General features: G+C 47.6%; 1 protein-coding gene across 9 annotated transcripts in view; it reads left to right on the top strand.

The window, feature by feature from the left end:
* Positions 1-19235, top strand: part of YWHAE (tyrosine 3-monooxygenase/tryptophan 5-monooxygenase activation protein epsilon) — a 202761-nt gene that overhangs the window by 142678 nt on the left and 40848 nt on the right. For 4 of the 9 annotated variants that reach the window (XM_085649041.1, XM_085649043.1, XM_085649040.1 and 1 more), the window contains exon 5: positions 882-1018. In XM_085649041.1, the coding sequence (XP_085505167.1) occupies positions 882-1018 (137 nt within the window). Of the gene's footprint in view, positions 1-881; positions 2250-12564; positions 12735-19235 lie in introns of those variants that run through there. The other 5 variants (XR_014980012.1, XR_014980009.1, XM_085649039.1 and 2 more) reach the window with 3 other exon arrangements.

The following is a 19235-nucleotide window of genomic DNA, read 5'->3' as shown; positions in this document are numbered from 1 at the left end:
GAAAAACAATCTGGGGATGGAGAGGATGCCCATGCGCACTGTGGTCCAGGGGAGGAGTCACCCATCTCAGGATACTTCGAAGACTCTTCCAGGACAACAATGTGCAATCCTCCGGACCCAACACTAGGCGGCGATCTATGCACAGATATGAATGTCAGCAGCCCTACATGCCAAGAACAGATGCATACTGGTAAGTAGCATATTCATTTATAGTCTTTGCAAAGGATGTGTATCTACAGCACTCATGCCTCGAACGGAAAATGCTACTAACCCAGTATGCATCTGTTCTTGGCATGTAGAGCTGTAGTCACATGCGCCCACCCACCTCCCCGGTTACCTGTACCTGTTCCAGTGCTATCTTAAATACTTACACATGGACATCTCTATTCTACTCTAACTCCATTCTCACCTTCTGCGGGAAAACAATCTAACAATGTAGTCGATGCCAATGCGCACTATCACCGAAAGGAGGAGTCACCTACCTCGTGACTGGAAAAGACTTATTCGAACTCAAAATGCAAACGTCGCCCAACACTAGATGGCAGACTTATGCACAGCATGTGACTACAGCTCTACATGCCAAGAACAGATCCATACTGGGTAAGTACCATTTTCCTTCTTCTGCTTCCTTCATTGTCTGTGAGCATTTGTATTTGCCATGCAAATCTATATAGGAAATACTCTCAAGAGTTAGGTGTTGATTTTATTCAGGCTATATCTGCATCTGACAGTCACGTTTTGTACCCAGTTTGACTCGTATGGTCAGAGTTCACGTTTCTGCTAATCATTTGAAGATAATGGAAGGCGCTGTTGATCTATTCAAGGTTTGCAAAGTGTCTTGATGCCTTTTATAACAAGTGCTAACTTGCTTCTCCATGTAGGTTGGCAAAAGCAGCTTTCGATGATGCCATTGCAGAGTTAGATACACTGAACGAAGAAAGTTACAAAGACTCTACTCTTATCATGCAGTTGTTACGTGATAACCTGACACTATGGACTTCCGACATGCAGGGAGATGGTAAGAAATAATCTAAACTAGCTATGTTGGAAAAGTTTAATCCGCAAGCATTGAATTACTCTCTAATACTGGTTTCATGTTTTCCTGTGTTTGTCTGTTCCTTTGTTGATAGTGCATGGTATTGTGGGTAGATTAATTACCTCCTGCTTCAATCATCACAGACCAACTCTTCGGTGTGGGTGGTTGTTGCCAGTTTTAATTCTTATGGGAGCCAAAAATTCTTAATTGTTAATGACTGGTGTGCTATAGCACTAGTCGCTCGTCAGTGTATTGCTTCTTAACCCCATCCTGACCTGGTCAGCCTTCTCTTATGTCGTTGAGCGGTCTTATTTATTTGGTAAGCCCTTGCTGATACATTCATACAGAAGCATGCATATATTTGCTAACAAAGTGAAGAGCGATAACATAAAGGATGATGGCCGGAGAGTTTGAGCAAATCAACACTCACCCCCAGTCAACTGATCTGGGTTTAATCCATCATCATTCTTAAGCTCGCTCCACAACCCCAGTTCAGACATGGCCATATGCAAATCAGTCTGACCCTGTGCTTCATGGGAACGTTTCAGCCCGAACTGCCAAGCCATGTCTTCCCTGGTCTGGAAACAAGCATCCTGGGACCGTTTTTTGGGTTCATAACCCTCATCAGCCAGGCTATCTTGAATCCAGTGCCAAAGTGAGCAAGGGACCCACGTCTGGGCATACCCTGACAACTTAGGGCGAACAAAGCGATACCAAAGGGGATGATGGACGGAGCGTTTGAGCAAATCAAACACCCCCAGTCAACTGATCTGGGTTTAATCCATCATTCTTCAGCTCACTCCACCACCCCAATTCAGACATGGCCATATGTAAATCAGTCTGAAGAGCATCAGTATGATACAGCTGTAATCCTCAGTCATTCTCCGTTACCCTCCATGTTACATTTATTTTCTCTCCTTTGATATTTTTCTACTCTTTTTAGATGTGATAAACATGCATTCCCCATCTTCATTTCTAGCTAACTCCTAACTAACCCAATATTCCACAGTCTGCTGGTTGTTTTAAGCCAACAAGTACAATGTTTCTTAATAAAACACTATAAATAAATAGGTTAAAATATGTAAATCGAAATTTTAAGAAAATACTCCAGGATCTCCATAGTGGGGCACATCGAGAATATGGCTAGGATGAAGTTCTAAATAGAGTAATTTGATAGTCCTAAATGTTTGCGTAGAAAGCATGGTTTTGCAGCGTGAATCTTTCTGGATTCACTAAGCTGTGCATTATTCCGCGATCTGGTGGTTTGGTCCGGATTCGTAGTCCTTTTTTTTTAATTTTTTTTTTTTTTTTTTTTTTTTTTTTGTAGCCCAGGTGGGCGTCGACGTCCCACCATTTGGTGCACCTCTCGTGACGTCGTCGTGCTTCCTGCAGAAGTCCCACCTTTGGGACGCCATCTTCAGATTCTTTTTTCCGCCGTTGGGTCTGGATAGTCATCGAGAAGCTCCAGGATCTTAATCGAAGGAAGAAAGAGAAAACCCGAGTTTCGTTGAGGAGAAAGAACTGAGATCACAGAGGAATAACTTTCATCCGGGACGCTAAGAAGGAAGAATTCCCAGGAATTTTCTTCGACGCCCTTTGAAGATGCGCACTCAGAGGCTCTGAGCGCAATGGACAAGACACCATTCAAATTCTGCCCTAACTGCCACCACAAGTTCGCGCAGAAGGACCAGCATCCGGTCTGCAACCATTGCCTACCGATCGACCACCTGAGCAAGGACTGCAACGCCTGTTCAGCTTTCGCGCCGAAGACGCTCCTGGTGAGAGAACGCCAGAGAAGAGCTAACTTCAGCATGGAAGGCAAGGGTAAGGCCCCGTCGCTTTACGATCTGGGCCTCTCCACCGACTGAGGACAACATCGCCGAAGGACCCGACGTCTTCACGGTCGCAGAGACTGATACGAAAACTCCTGATGAGGTAAGAGAATCGTCGAGTTCAAAACCCCCGAAAGGGCCTCGAACCCGAGACAGACTCTCGAAAATCTGAGTAAAAGGCCTCAAAAGGAGCACTGGCGCTGAAAATTTCGACGACCAAGGGTGGATCCATGGACAAAAGGCCAAGCGGATTCTGCGAGAAGGACTCCCTAGTGCCGAAGGACGCCGAAAAGCTGAGTTCGTCGAACAGCCCACGAAGCGGGGCGTTCGCAGAAAGACAAACCAGCGTCGACGCAAGCTCCGTCAAAGAGCCGCGGTCGACGTCGAAAGCATCTCCGAAATGGAGAAGAAGAGAAGGCTCGAGGCGGAGATGGAGAGCATCCTTCAGAGGAAGGAGTTCGACGCCAAATTGAAACAATTCAGAATTCCAACGACTCCGTCGACGGACGTTGTCGAGATCGAGGAACAGGACGAATTCTACGCCGAAGGAAGAAGGCACCTACTATGAAGGCGAAGACGAGGAGGCCAACCAGCAGTCGTTCTACGGCTCGGCGCCATCAACCACTCACGAGCTGGATTGGCAAGATATCGACGCCGAAAATCCCGAAGAGCCCGTGGACACGTATCCTTCGAGGCCTTCGCCGCCAGACTACATCGGGGTGTACAATATGGTCGTCAGGAGTGCTGCAGCAGCCTTTGGGGTAAAACTGGACGAGGAGAAGCCGAAAGCCGATTTCCTTCTCGAGACCCTGCTCCCCATTCAGACGAGGAGCCAGTTCCTTCCCATGCTCCAAAGCGTAATGAACCAGGGGAAGGAGGCCTTTAAGGAGCCAGCAACATGCCGGTCCATCACGCCCAGGACGGAGAAGAAATACAAGCACTCCTCCCTGGACCCGCCTTACATCAAGGGAGCGGTTACTGCCGACTCCATCACTTCCACGGCCAGGAGAAGGGCCAACGTGCCAGCGACCTCGGGGCCACCCCCCGATAAGGAAAGCAGGAGAATGGACCTCACTGGAAGGAAGGTCGAAAGGAACGCCGCAATGCACTGTCGCATGGCGAACTCCAATGCGCTTCTCAATCGACACCAGTACCAGCACTGGGACGAGAGGGGGGAATTAGTCAAACACCTCCCTGAAGAGTACCGCCAAAGAGCATCCCACCTGGTGGAAGAAGGTAAAAACATAGCCAACTCATGCATTAAAACTGCATTGGACGGGGCGGAAACTTCAAGCAGACTAATGGCCATAGGGATCACCGAACGAAGACAGGCCTGGCTGAGAATCTCTGGATTCAAACAGGAGGTGCAGTGCAACATATTAAACACCCCTTTCAACGGGGAAACACTGTTCGGGGCGACAGTGGACGAAAAGCTCACCCAGCTGAAGAAAGAAAACGAGACGGCAAGGTCCATGGGGGCCCTACAGTTCAGGGGGATGAGAAGAGGCACTCCAACTAGAAGACCCTACGGTAGAGGGGGTAACCAGCAGGGAGCATCGCACCAGACGTTCCAGCAAAGACAGCAGGGTGAAAGTCACGGCCAGCAAGGTCAGCAAAAACTGGCAGTACCAGCCAAGGTGCCAGTCCTTTCGCGGGAGGGGAAACGGACGTGGCCAAAGGAGACGAGGGAGTGACCAACCCTCATCAAAGTGACTCGGCACGCATGGGGACGCTCACCCCAACATACCCCCAGGGGTGAGGCGCAGTGCAAAAACGAGGGGGGGGGAAGAGACCCAATCGCCTACGAACATCTAACACCCGTAGGCGGAAGGCTGGGCCTCTACCTACAGGAATGGCAACGTATAACCACGGACAAGTGGATACTGAACGTCATACAACACGGTTACTGCGTGGATTTGGAGGGGACGCCGCCAAACAGAAAACCAAAACGAAGGCAACGCTCAGGTCAGGAGCTTGCTCAACTCAGAGAGGAAACACTGAAGCTGCTCGAAAAGAGAGCCATCGAGCCAGTGCCTTACAAGGAAAAGAACAAAGGGGTCTACTCTAACTACTTCGTGGTACCAAAAGTAGACGGAAATCTCAGACCCATCCTGGATCTGCGATACCTAAACAAATACATCAGAACACAAAAGTTCAAAATGACATCACTACGGGAGGTGCTGCCCCAAATAAGGGACGGAGACTTCATGTCCACCGTGGACCTCAAGGATGCCTACCTGCACATCCCAATAAACAGAAGGCACAAAAGACTTTTAAGATTCAGCATCAACCAGGACTATTACCAATTCACGACCCTGGCCTTCGGGCTAAAATCAGCACCAAGGGTATTCACGAAATGCCTGTCGGCAGTCGCAGCATACCTACAAAGGAAGGGGATTCATGTGTACCCTTACCTAGACGACTGCCTGATCAAAGCAAACACCCACGAAAAGTGCGAGAAACACGCAGCACAGGTGACAAAGACACGGAGTAACCTGGGGTTCTCCATACACTGGGGGAAGTCATCAATGAAGCCAGAAGAGGTGAAGATTTTCCTGGGAGCAAAAATCAACACCATAAACAGGACGGTCGTGCCCAGCGACAGGAGAGCAGAAGCCCTACTGAGGGAGACGAGCCTCTACCAGAAGGGGCGAGTTCTGACAGTGAGAACAGTGAGCAAGATCATGGGGATGATGGCGTCATGTATCCACCTGGTCCCAAATGTACGACTTCACATGAGACCATTCCAAGAATGGCTACAACAGCAATGGTGTAAGTAACAAGGACCCCCTGAATATAAGACAATAAAATATCTAGGACAGGGTAAAACACAGTGCAATAATAACTTCCTAGGCAATTGTATGAACATATATGGTAAAATCTATAATGTGTCCAAAAAGTGTAGCCATAACAATGTTGAAAAATTCCAGTGATTTTTATTATTGGAATAATTCTCATGAAGTGAGAATGTATTTTAAATAAAAAGCAATTCAACAACAAAGTTATACACAATGTAAACATTCAATGAAATAGTATATTTCAAATTACAATATTAAAACAAAGTAAAACAATATAGTGGCCAAATGGTTATCTTCTACGTGCGTTTCGGTGAAAAGTACGCCTTCGTCAGGAAAAGCCACCGTTCCTGTGAATTAAAGAGCAAGTACTTAAGATAGTATTTACATGTATGATTGTTGTTTTTATAAATTTTTTTGCATTACAAATTCAGCTACATAGTTGAGTGGACACATTACTTGAATAAAAACTGATTTAAAAGCATAAGATAACTTTACATACAATGAAATTAAGTTAGAATTGTGCATATCCGTGATGTACTATTATTTGATGGACATCGATACAACATCTATATTAGGCCGATAACTAAGAGAGAAATAGAGTGAAAAAGTAAGAACAATGGGGGTCTGAGTGTAAAAGAAAGACCAAGATATTTAAGTGCTTGAAACCATAAAGATATCAAGGGTAGAAACAATAGAGAGTTAACTATAAACAATGGCATCAGGAATAATTAAAAGTGAATCATAAATGGGGCTTACTTAGGGTCGCGGCTTGATGGGCAAATGAGAGATCAAGTGGTAAACTAGAGTAAGGATAACCTGTAATGAGTAGAGTACAAAGTATGAGGAGAATTATAGTGACAGAAAAGATAGGCAAAAGTCTAAGAAATTTTAATAAGGTACCTGATAGATGGTATGATCTAACTGATATTGGGATATCGCGATAAGTTTGTAGAAAATGATGAAGCAGATGAACGAGGATGGTCAAAGTACCTGCAGGGATGGTAAAGTACATTTATATGAATCCCAATGACGATGCCTAGAAATTAGTGCATAATTGTTCTGTTATAAAGGGGCAAATAAGTACCTGGTCTGTGATGTGGTTGGATAAAAGGTATCACAGCTGAATATTTATAGTTGTATAGAGTCGATAATTGTATATAGAAAACGATTTTTTTCTTGTCTGGCTGATGATTCTGAAATTGGAAACCCAGGATTAGTTATGATGCTGGAAAAGAATTTATACATGCCAGTTGTCAGTATGGACCATCATTTAATGTTTACCTGTGTGTTTAATTATGGGACATGTGAGGATAGAAGAGGTACCGTGTAGATGACTTATTGGTTGGATAAATGTCCTGAAATGAAGGGAGAGGAAGAAAATATAAATGATCGCAGGCAAAGTACATGGGGTAAATGTAGGAATAGTCTAATGTATACAACCTGGGTAGGCTCGATTGAGTTATTTAGTTAGTCTGCATTAGTTGTTTATTTAGAACAAGGAATGGACTCGCGAGCAAAATACATAGAGTAAGTGTAGGAATAGTCTAATGTATACAATATAGGTAGACTCGATTGAGTTATTTAGTTTGTCTGCATTAGCTGTTTATTTAAAACGGGAGATGGTAGCGTGGCAGCTAGCAATAAAGACTTACTTCAAGTTGAAAATGTACACAGAAAACTATGGGTGGATTCGTGTCATGGTGACAGTCTAATTTACGTAAAGGATTTAGTTTTATTTTTATCTGAGGAATTGCGGGGCTCACAGGTTTCGTGTTTAAGTATTATGAAGTCTTTACCTGATCGACGCTGATATAACGTAGCGGTTATGTCTCCGTGACTGCAGATTCAGCTGTGAGCCGGATGGATAAACAGAAATGACGGGCTGATGGCATGTTTAACCTCTTCAATGCCTATGACGAGCTGGACTCGTCATGGGCCACGGTTGCGCTGTGCCCATGACGAGTCCAGCTCGTCATAGACCCCGCCCGCTAATGAAAGCGCCGGCACAGGGCGGGGAAAGGGGCGGGCACTGAAGGGGTTAAATAGTTAAGTTGCATTAATCGGATTGGATGTGACTAGCTTTACGGGCTGCATCAGCAGCGTATGGGTGAAGCTGATGCTTTATTTACCTTGAGTACGTGAAAAAAATAACACGGGTTTTCGTGGAGTAATTTCCGCATAGATACTGTTTCTCAACCTAAATCGAAATCAGGACCTGTGTCTATATGAATACAAAAAAATAAATGCTTAATGTAAAATGTTTCGCTCGTGTCAATTATTATAAGCGAGTGTAATCTTGTGAAGCTGTATACAATATAGGCAGTTATTGATGAAAATGAAGATTATATGGAGATGGTAAAGTCTGTATATAGCTGTAGCTGGCACGAGTGATGCATTAAACAGAGGAAGTGGAAATGTGGATAAAACTACATGGTGGATTTATATGAAGTATAAAATAAAAATAATATACTATATAGATCATATTAAAGAATAAGAGCTTGATGGGGTCGGGAAGGGGAGGGAAAGAAAGGGAAGGGGAAAGGGAGGAACAGGGGAAGTGACGGTCGAGTTTTCAGTGCAGTGAATATAATTCTGTTCTAGGGGAATGATTAGATGATTGCGTTCTCCCATGGTAATTCATTGTTCAAACCATTACGAAAAGTGTCTAAGGAAAAGATCCAATATACTTCTCGTTTTTTTCGGATTGAGGTACCACCTTGATGCTCAGGTGTTTTGATTTTTTCTAGGATGCGCCAGCTAAGCTCATTTGGGTGATGTTGTGCCTGAACAAAATGTTTTACTAGCGGCGCTAGAAGTTTCTTAGTTTTAATAGCAGAACGATGTTCTGATATTCTTTTATGTATGGCTCTCGATGTTTTGCCGACATACCCCAGTTGACAAGGGCAAAGGATTAAGTAAATGACATTTTGTGTCTTACAGTTCCATAGATTAGTGGCTTGAATTTTGAATCCATTGTGGATCAAAGTTTCTCCAGATATGATAGTCACACGATTTGCAATTGGTACATCGTATAGTTCCTTTAATGGATGTTTCACCATTGATAGATTTTTGAATAAATGGTGGTTGTGAGTTCGGACTAGTGAATTTTGAATGGACCAGAATATCTTTAAGGTTTTTATTTCTACGATAGGCGTAGAGTGGTTTTTCCAGTTTTTTGTGATTCGCAACAACACAGTTGAGGATATGCCAATTGGTATTAATGATATGTTTTATTTTGGTGTTAAGCGTTGAATGTTTGGTGACACATACAAGTTGTTGGTTTGTGTCTTGTATTTTAGGTCTTAAGAGGTGATCCCTATCATAATACCTTGCTCGTTTATAGGATTCTCTCACGATGCTATGGGGGTATCCTCTCTGTAAATTTCTTTTTCATTTCAACTGCTTGCCTATCAAAGTCAGCGAGGTTAGAACAGTTACGTCTGACTCGTAAAAATTGGGAAAAAGGGATACTGTTTTTTTTACTTCTGGGATGGAAACTGTTGAAGTGTAAAAGTGTGTTTCTAGCTGTGGGTTTAATATGCAAGTCCACTTCTAAGTGCCCACAGTTATTCCTAATTAGGATGTCTAAAAATTCCACTGCGGTGGTATGGCTATTAGCGGTAAAACGTAAATTAGGATCTGTGAGATTAAGCCATTTCAGGTATTCTGGTAATGTGTCTTCCCCACCGGTCCAGATAAAAAAGATGTCATCAATGTATCTGGATCAGTGGGAAACGGATTCAAAGAACGGAGCAATTTCGTTATGAATAAACTTTTCATCCCAGTGGGCCATGTAGATGTTAGCTATGGACGGCGCCACAGAAGCGCCCATGCTGACTCCTTTGGTTTGATGGAAAATGTGGTCACCAAAACCAAAGAAGTTCTCTGTTAAGATGATGTGTAAACACTCCAAAATAAATGATTTGGAACAAGACATTTCAAATTTGTTTATAAACCATGATGTTGCTTCAATGGCTTCATTTTGGGGAATGTTGCTATATAAAGAATCTATATCTAGAGTTACAAGGACATCTTGAATGGGATTGAATGGTATATTTTCAACTTTGTTAATCATGTCTCTAGTGTCTTGTATATATGACATGATTTTGGAGATGTGAGGTCTCAATATATTATCTGTATATTTGGATAGTGGTTCCGTAATGGTACCAATGGTAGAAACTATGGGTCTGTAAGGTGGCTGATCTAAGCTTTTGTGGATTTTTGGAACACCATATATGCATGCTGTTTTTTGGGGGGAATAATTAAGGTAATCATATTCTTTACTGGTAATATGTCCTTCACTGAGGGCAAATTTAGTGAGAGTAAGGATCCTCTTTTCAATTCTAGAGATCTGATTTTGCGATAAAATTCTTGGTTTTCTAGCATGGTGAGCATGTTTGTTTCATAGTCAGCAGTATTTAAGACTACAATGCCACCTCCCTTGTCACACCATTTGATTGTGAGTTTTTTGTCATTGGTGATATTCTTCATGGCTAGAAATTCTTCTCTATTTAGATTGTAGATGGGTTTAGGTATAAATCTAAGGTTTTGTTCTAGCTGTTTTAGGACAACATGTTCAAATGTGGACACTTCAGGTCCCACTTCATCTAATGTGGGAGTGAAAGTAGAAGGAATGGAAAGTGTGTTATTTGTGTAGATTTCTTGATCTGGATTTTGGTTATCTTGGAAGAATTTTGTAAGTCTAATTTTGCAGAAAAAGGCATGTATGTCCTGGTATAGTTCAAATTTATTGACAAAGGAGTGAGGGACATAAGATAGACCTTTAGCTAAAAGATTGGTGCTAGGGGTATCAAGGGGATGTGATGATAAATTAAAAATGGGTATTACATTCCCTGTTTCCAGTATTGCCGGTTCCTTGTCTCTAGTAAGCAATGGTCACAGGCAAGCGGAAGTTGGGAAGATCTAGTGGTTGTTACGCACGCAGTGCAGGAAGATAACTTGGTGGAACAGGGACAACATAACTACAGGGGAAAGCCTGGCACCACCAAGCCCAACTGTGACCATCACCACGGACGCATCTCAAAGGGGATGGGGAGCACACATGGACCAACTCAGAGTGAGGGGTCTGTGGGCTCCGGCAGATGCGGTCAGACATATCAATTACCTGGAATTGAAGACAGTCCTGCTAGCCCTGAAGGCATTCCAGAAGCACCTGTACAACCAGAGAGTGTTGATTCAAACAGACAACACCACAACCATGTTTTATATCAACAAACAGGGTGGGACACAGTCGTTCCCCCTTTCCACTCTGGCACAGGAGATTTGGAGATGGGCCATACCTCTCAGGATAGACCTGCTAGCGATTTCACCTACCAGGGAAGGACAATGTGGAGGCAGACTGGCTAAGCAGGCAGCTCAATGGGCACTAAACGCAGAAGCTTTTCCAGAAATGGGGAACTCCCACAATAGACCTGTTTGCAACACGCCAGAATGCAAAATGCCGAAGCTTCGCGTCCAGGCAACCAGATCAGCAATCCCAAGGGGATGCCCTATGGATAAGCTGGTCAAGGACATTTGCCTACGCTTTTCCGCCGATACCACTGTTACACAGGGTGCTCGAGAAATGCAGAACCAGCAACATGACACTGATCCTGGTGGCACCACAGTGGGCAAGGCAGACTTGGTTCTCCCAAATTCTAGAAATGGCTCAAGGGAATCCCCACAGATTCACAAGAAGAAAGGACCTGCTCTCCATGCAGAACGGAGAGGTTCTACATCCAGAGCCAGAAAGCCTCAGCCTGGCGGCATGGCTCCTGAAGAGTTAGTTTGCGGACCTTAGATTGCCTCCAAGCACTATGCGAGTGCTGCGAGAGGCAAGGAGACCAACTACACGCAAAAAATGGAAAAGATTTACAATATGGTGTGGCAAAAAAGGCCTGCAGAATAAAATGACAAAGGACTCAACAGTGCTGAGATACCTCACGCACCTTCTGAAAGTAACCTATGCTCCACCTCCCTAAGGGTACACCTAGCGGCGATAGTAGCCTACACAAGAGGGGAGAAGGGTGGAAGTTTCTGTACGTCGCAGGTAGTAAAGATTCATGGAAGGAGCGAAACTAATCGCGCCACCTAAAAGGTTGCCGCCGCCGGCATGGAACCTCAACGTGGTCCTGACGGAGCTTATGAAAGCACCATTTGAACCCATACATAAGGCATCAATGCAAATGTTGACTATGAAAACTGCATTTCTGGTAGCCATAACCTCGCTACGCAGGGTGAGCGAACTGCAAGCACTAACGCTACAAGAGCCCTACATACAGATACACAAGGACAGTGTTGTCCTGAGAACGGACCCACACTTCATGCCTAAAGTCGTGTCGGCATTCCATTTGAACCAGAGTATTCAGATACCGAGTTTCTTTCAAAACCCAACTTCGAACGCAGAAAAGGCTCTACACACTCTAGACGCTAGGAGAGCACAGAAAAACTCAGCAGCTCTTTGTGTCCTTTGCATCAAGCTTCATGGGAAGACCTGTGACAAAGGGCACCATTGCTAGATGGATTGCACTAACTATACAGTCCTGCCACAAACAGGCAGGACAGGAGCTAACGGAGGGGCCTCAAGCTCACTCCACAAGGAAGAAAGGGGCAACCATTGCCTTTCTGGCAAACACGCCCATTCAGGACATATGCCTGGCGGCAACATGGGCTTCGGTGCACACGTTCACCAAGCACTACTGCGTGGACATACAGATGAACAAGGAAGCACAAGTAGGACAGAAGGTGCTTCAACACCTATTCAACGACCAACGCTCATCTACCACCCAGCCGCCACAAAGATAACAAACCGCTACAAAGTCTATGCACAGCTTAGTGAATCCAGAAAGATTCACACTGCAAAACGAATAGTTTCTTACCTGTCGGTGTAGTTTTGCAGCTTGAAGATCTTTCTGGATTTACTAGTGAACCCACCCACCTCCGCCAGGAAGATGAGGCTGGAGGAAGAGGGGGAAAAACAGAGAAGTACAGAAGGAATGAAATACTACAGAAAAGTGGACATATAATTTAATCATTCGCCTAGGGTTAAAAAAAAAGAGGAAAAAAAAACCCGAAGATGGCGCCCCAAAGGTGGGACTTCTGCAGGAAGCACGACGACGTCACGAGAGGTGCACCAAATGGTGGGACGTCGACGCCCACCTGGGCTATAAAAAAACAAAAGAAAGACTACGAATCCGGACCCAACCACCAGATCGCGGAATAATGCACAGCTTAGTGAATCCAGAAAGATCTTCAAGCTGCAAAACTACACCGACAGGTAAGAAACTATTTGTTATTTAAAGGGTACATTTTGTATGCTGGAGTTAGGGATTAGTGAACCCACTGCGAGCCCCTGGGCTAGCCCAGTGGTATTAGACTCCAAACCTCATCCACAGGGTGGAAAGAGAAATGGGGTTCTTTGTGGACTATAGAGAACGCCACTCTGTCACCAAGAGAGATGCTCAGCCTATCCCGAGAGCTGATGAATTAATAGATACGTTAGGTGCAGCCAAATTAGTACATTTGACTTAACTGCAGGGTACTGGCAGTTTTGCATGGCACCAGAAGCAAAAGAAAAGACCTCATTCTCCACACCTGATGGGCATTATCAGTTTACTGTTCTGCCTTTTGGTTTAAAGAATGCCCCTGCCACCTTCCAAAGGTTGGTGAATCAAGTCCTTGCTGGATCGGAGTCGTTTAGTACATCTAGTTGATATTGCTGTCTTTAGCTCCACCTGGCAGGATCATCCGATCCACCTTGGGAAGGTTTTAAAAGCCCTGCAGGCTTAACGATCAAGGCATCCAAATGCCAGATAGGGCAGGGAATAGTGGTATACTTGGGCCACCTTGTTGGTGGAGGCCAAGTGCAACCCCTACAACCCAAGATCCAGGCTATCCTGGACTAGGAAGCTCCAACAACTCAGACCCAAATAGGGCATTCTTTGGCTTGACTGTGTACTACAGGAGGTTTGTGAAGGGATATGGGTCCATTGTGACTCCCCTCACAGAACTCACCTCCAAGATGCCCAAAAAGGTAAATTAGAAAGTTAGCTGTCAAAAGGCTTTTGACACCCTGCAAGAGGCAATGTGCTCAGCACCAATTCTCAAAGCTCCAGACTATACCAAGCAGTTCATGGTGCAGACTGATGCCTCTGAGCTGTGGTTAGGAGCGCTCCTATCTCAGACCATTGATGAAGGCCAAGACCAACCTGTAGCTTTTATAAGCAGAAGGATTCTCCACAGGAAGCAGCTTTGGAGTGCCATTGAGAGGGAGGCCTTTGCTGTGGTTTAGTCAATGAAGAAGCTGAGACCATACTTGTTTGTTACTCACTTCCTTGTTCAAACTGACCACATACCTCTCAAATGGCTAATGCAGATGAAAGGGGAAAATCTTAAATTTTTCAGGTGATCCATCTCCCTACAGGGAATGGACTTTATAGTGGAACACAGCCCAGGGACTGCCCATGCCAATGCAGATGGACTTTTCAGGTTCTTCCACTTGTATCAATCAATCGGTGCATTTATAAAGCGCCCTACTTACCCGTGAGGGTCTCAAGGCGCGGGGGGGGGCGCTACTGTTCGAAGAGCCAGGTCTTGAGGAGTTTTCTGAAGGCGAATATGTCTTGGGTCTGCCGTAGGTAGGTAGGAGGGGTGTTCCAGGTTTTGGCGGTGAGGTAGGAGAAGGATCTGCCGCCGGGGGTTGTTCGTTGGATGCGGGGGACATCGGCGAAGCTGGCGGAGCCGGCGGGTGGGGGTGTAGAAGCTGAGTCTGGTGTTCAGGTAGGCTGGTCCGGCATTGTGGAGTGCCTTGTGGGTGAGGAGCTTGAAGGTGATCCTCTTGTTGACGGGTAGCCAGTGTAGGTCTCAGGTGGGCCGTGATATGGCTGCGGTGGGGGACATTGACGATTAATCCGGCTGAGGCGTTTTGGATGTGTTGTAGTCATCATAGGTGTTTGGCTGGGATTCCTGCGTAGAGTGCGTTGCCGTAGTCCAGACTGCTGCTGACTAGGGCCTGTGTCACCGTTCTTCTTGTTTCGGTCGGGATCCACTTGTAAATCCTGCGGAGCATGCGGAGAGTGTTGTAGCAGGAGGAGGAGACGGTGTTGATCTGCTTAGACATGGAGAGGGAGGAGTCTAGGATGAATCCTAGGTTGCGTGCATGGTCAGTGGGTGTTGGTGGTGTTCCCATTGTGGTTGGCCACCAAGAGTCGTCCCAGGCTGAGGGGGTGGGTCCGAGGATGAGGGCCTCCGTCTTGTCCGATTTCAGCTTAAGGCGGCTGCTCCTCATCCAGTCGGCGTCTGCCTTCATTCCCTCGTGGAGGTTGGTTTTGGCGGTGTGTGGGTCCTTGGTGAGGGAGAGGATGAGCTGGGTGTTGTCGGCGTAGGAGATGATGTTGAGGTTGTGATGGCGGGCGACTTGTGCGAGGGGGGCCATGTAGACGTTGAACAGCGTCTGGCTGAGGGAAGATCCCTGGGGGACGACGCAGATGTAGGTGGCTTTGGATCGGAAGGGTGGGAGGCGGACGCTCTGGGTTCTGCCAGAGAGGCAGGACGTGGTCCAGTCGAGGGCCTTCTCTTGGATTCCGGCTTCCAGGAGGCGTGTCTTGAGAGTGTGATGGCAGACCGTGTCGAAGGCGGCTGGCAGGTCTAGGAGAATGAGGGCTGATGTTTCGCCTTTGTCTAGTTGACGCCTGATGTCTGTGGCGGCGATGAGGGCTGTCTCGGTGCTGTGGTTTCGTCTGAAACCGGATTGGGATGGGTCCAAGATGTTGTTGTCTTCCAGGTGGCGGGCCAATTGCATGTTTACGATGTTCTTGGTGACCTTTGCCGGGAACAGGAGCAGGGAGATGGGCCTGAAATCCTTGGGGTCCGCCTTGGGCTTCTTGAGGAGGGTGTCGATTTCGGCGTGCTTCCAGCTTTCCGGGAATGTTGCTGTTTCGAAGGAGATGTTGATGACCTTCCGTAGTTGGAGTGCGATGGCTGCGTCTGCTTTGTTGAAAATGTGGTGTGGGCACAGGTATGACGGGGATCCTGAGTGTATGAAGTTCATGGCCTTGCGTGTCTCGTCGTCATTGACGTTGGACCAGGAGGTCAGGCGGTTGGAGCTGGTGGTGTTCGTAGGGGAGGTGGAGTCTGGTGTAGTCTGGGCGCTCGTGGTGTTGAAGCTGTCGTGGATGTCAGCGATCTTGCGGTGGAAGAAGATAGCGAGTGATTCGCACAGTTCTTGTGAGGGTGGGATGTCGTTGGTGCTGGGGTTGGAGAGTTCCTTAACGATGCTGAAGAGCTCTTTGCTGTCGTGTGCGTTGTTGTCCAGGCGGTCTTTGAAGGAGGATCTCTTGGCTAATCTGATGAGGTGGTGATGTCTGCGGGTGGCGTCCTTGTGGGCTGCGTGGTTTTCCAGTGTGCGTTCATGGAGCCATATTTTCTCCAGTTTCCGGCATGCGCGTTTGAAGGTCTGGAGTTCGTTGGTGAACCAGGTGGCTCTCTTGCTGGTGTGGCTGTTGGATGGTTTCTTGAGTGGGGTGAGGGTGTTGGCACAGTCGTCGATCCACTGTCTGAGATTGTGGGCTGCGGTGTCTGGGTTGATGGGGTCGGTGGGTGGGTCCTAGGTGAGGGTGGCGGTCAGTTGGTCTTCGGTGACTTTGCTCCAGCAGCGGCGAGGTAGCTGTTGGGGTGTGGTGGTGCGTGGTTGGTTTCTTGAAGGTGAAGTGGATGCAGCGGTGGTCGGTCCAGTGGAGTTCGGTGGTGTGGTTAAAGGCGACGTGGGTGCCTGTGGAGAAGACTGGGTCCAGCGTGTGGCCGGCGGCGTGGATGGGTGCGGTGACTAGTTGTCTGAGGCCGAGGTTGTTGATCAGGGTGGCGGAGTTGGCGTCGTCGTTCTCGAGGTGGAAGTTCAGGTCCCCGAGGAGGATGTAGTCCATGGAGGCGAGTGCGTGGGAGCTGGCAAGGTCGGCGATGGCATCGCTGAACTGAGCCCGGGGGGGGTCTGTAGAGGAGTGTTCCTCTGAGGGTGGTGTTGGGGTCGCTGTGAATCTGGAAGTGCAGGTGTTCGGCGGTGTTGAGGGTGTCTCTGTGGGTGGCGACCTTGAGGGTGGACTTGTGGACGTTGGCGCGATCCCTAAGGGTGATTTTGTAGCCGTCCGGAATGGCTATGGCGATGTCTGGCGCCGAGGAGTCGTTCCACCAGGTCTCGGTCAGGAAGGCCACGTCTGGGGCGGAGGTGTCGAACAGATCCCAGAGCTCGACGGCGTGTTTGTGTGCGGAACGGGTGTTGAGAAGTATGCAGCGGAGGTGGTTGGGTCCAGTCCTTGGGGGGGTTTGGTGGCTCTGTCGCAGGTGAAGCTGCAGGTGCGGCAGGAGAAGGGTCCGTTTTGGGGTGGCCCGGAAGCAGGTGTGGTTTCGGCCGGCGTTGTGTGTGGAGGGTGCTGGCGTCTTAGCGGAGTCTCGTGGTGTGGCGTTTGCGGGGTTCTGGCGCTGGGCACGTTCCGGGCGCAGACTGGCTTGCCTTAGGTGCGCCAGCTGCGCGGCCGCACAGCGTCCGGCATATATGGACGCTGAAGACTCTCTAGGAAAAGGTTAGTCTCGTCCTTTTGGTTGAGGGGGTGTGGGGGTTGTAAGAATGTGCCCTCTTTTTGCATGGTTGCCCCCATTTTTTGCTAAACTGCTGATGTACTTTCACTGAGTGTGCCCTGGGCTCCTGCCAAACAGGTACCCTAAACTGCATTAAAAACTAAACCCAATTGGCACTCTTTGGCCACAGGTCAGTCCCTTGTAAAGTGGGGTGCTGCCATTAAGGGTAAATGGTGCTGGGAGTTTCATTTAGAACTCCACAGTACGATAATGGCTGCACTGAAAACTGAAGTTTGGTATCAAACCTCTGAGCACCTTAAACCCACACTGATGCCAGTGTGGGATTTAATGAAAAATGCACACAGAGGGCATCTTAAAGATGCTCCCTGAAAAACGACCTACAACTAGTGTCCAGGCTTAGTGGCTGCTTTCAGCTTCCACCACGGACAGGTTTCTGGACCCCTGGGTCGAGAGCCTGCGATCTCGGGGGCCTGAAACAAAGCACATCTTGGGACGAGGTGCCAAGCCTCCTCCGCCAGGATGGGCAGGGTCCACGAAGGGGAACCTTCAAAGGCTTGCCACATTTGTGAGCTTCCCCAGGCCTTTTGCTGCTCCCAGCAACTGGTCCCCACTGATTCTGACCCCCACTTTGGGTGGGAGAACTGGCAGATAAACCAAGCGAGGGAGGGAGGTGTGCACACCTCTGCAAACCCCACCCCTCAGGTGGGGGAGGCAAGGTGAAGCACAACTCAGTCCCCATCTGAGGGGAGTGAGATAGGGGTGTACCCTCCCCAGGGAAGGGACCCATTAGTCTGAACCTTTTACCCATCTGTAACACCCCTTAATCTAGTATTTAGTGGCACCCCTGAACCTTGCCTCTTCAGACAATAAACTACAAGAAGAAAAGGAGGACCGAACAGCCGTGCCGAAGCTAAGAAGAGGACACCCACTGACTTGGGCCCCAGCCCTACTGGCCTGCCCCCAACTCGAACCTGCAGAAGCAAAACTCGTGTGTCCAGCAGCCTCAAGAACCCAGAGGACCTGACCTCCCCTCCCTTCAAAAGAAAAGGCTGTCTCCCGTGAACACCGGATTTGTTCACCAACAGACTCCAGCTCTGGCAAAATCCGTGAGTCTGCACCAGACGCCCACAGCCCGAGTTTGAGTGGACCAACACCACGAGGAGGTCTCCACGACGATCCAGACACGAGATCCAGTGATTCCCCAACCTGCCTCCAGTTGACGCCTGCAGCCTAAATCCGGAAGGTCCCCCCCCCCCCAACCGCGACCAGGAGCTGGTAAGAAGATCCGACGCTAAAAGACACTCCTGCACCAGAGGCCCCATGGCCTTGGGTGGCCAACCGGTGGTGTCAAACCAACCCCTAGCATCCCAACTTACCTTTCCACGTGGTGTTTGCTCCCAGAAGACCTTTTTCCCCGAGCCTGCAGTGTTTGCAAACCGGAGAAACCCCATTGAAAGCTACAGGGTGCCCAATGCCAAAACAGCACAATGCACCTGGCTGCCCCAGTGCTGCTGAAGGTGCACCTTTTGTGCTGGCTTGAACCCCTATTTGCCCTGAGCTGACGTCCAGGAGCTTTGCTCCCACAACCTTGTGGCCTGCTCGTAAGGAGCAACCAACTGGAGGCCCCCTATCCCCCATTGGATAACATTAGGCCTCAGAACTCTGTACCCAGTTGCCCTAGTACTGCTGAGGGTGTAACAAGAGAGCATCCTTGACCCTGAGGGACCCCAGAGTCTAACCCCATGAACCCAACTCCCACAACAAAGTACTTACCTTTTAACCGATAACACTATTTCCTCCCATAGGATAACATTGACTGTTTTTCTATGAAAAAGTTTGTGTAGAGTTGGAAAATCTATAAAAGTCTTTAAAACTGTAACCAAATAACAAACGCGCTTTTACTTACCTGTTTACAGGAAATGTCCCAGTGCAGTATCCAGGTATATTACACTGTGTAAGAAAAGTAATAATCTACTTGAG

This window comes from Triturus cristatus, chromosome 3_2 (assembly GCF_964204655.1).
Source record: "Triturus cristatus chromosome 3_2, aTriCri1.1, whole genome shotgun sequence".
Lineage (NCBI taxonomy): Eukaryota > Metazoa > Chordata > Amphibia > Caudata > Salamandridae > Triturus > Triturus cristatus.
The sequence above is the reverse complement of the archived record's forward strand: the minus strand, read 5'-3'. Positions and strand labels throughout refer to the sequence as shown.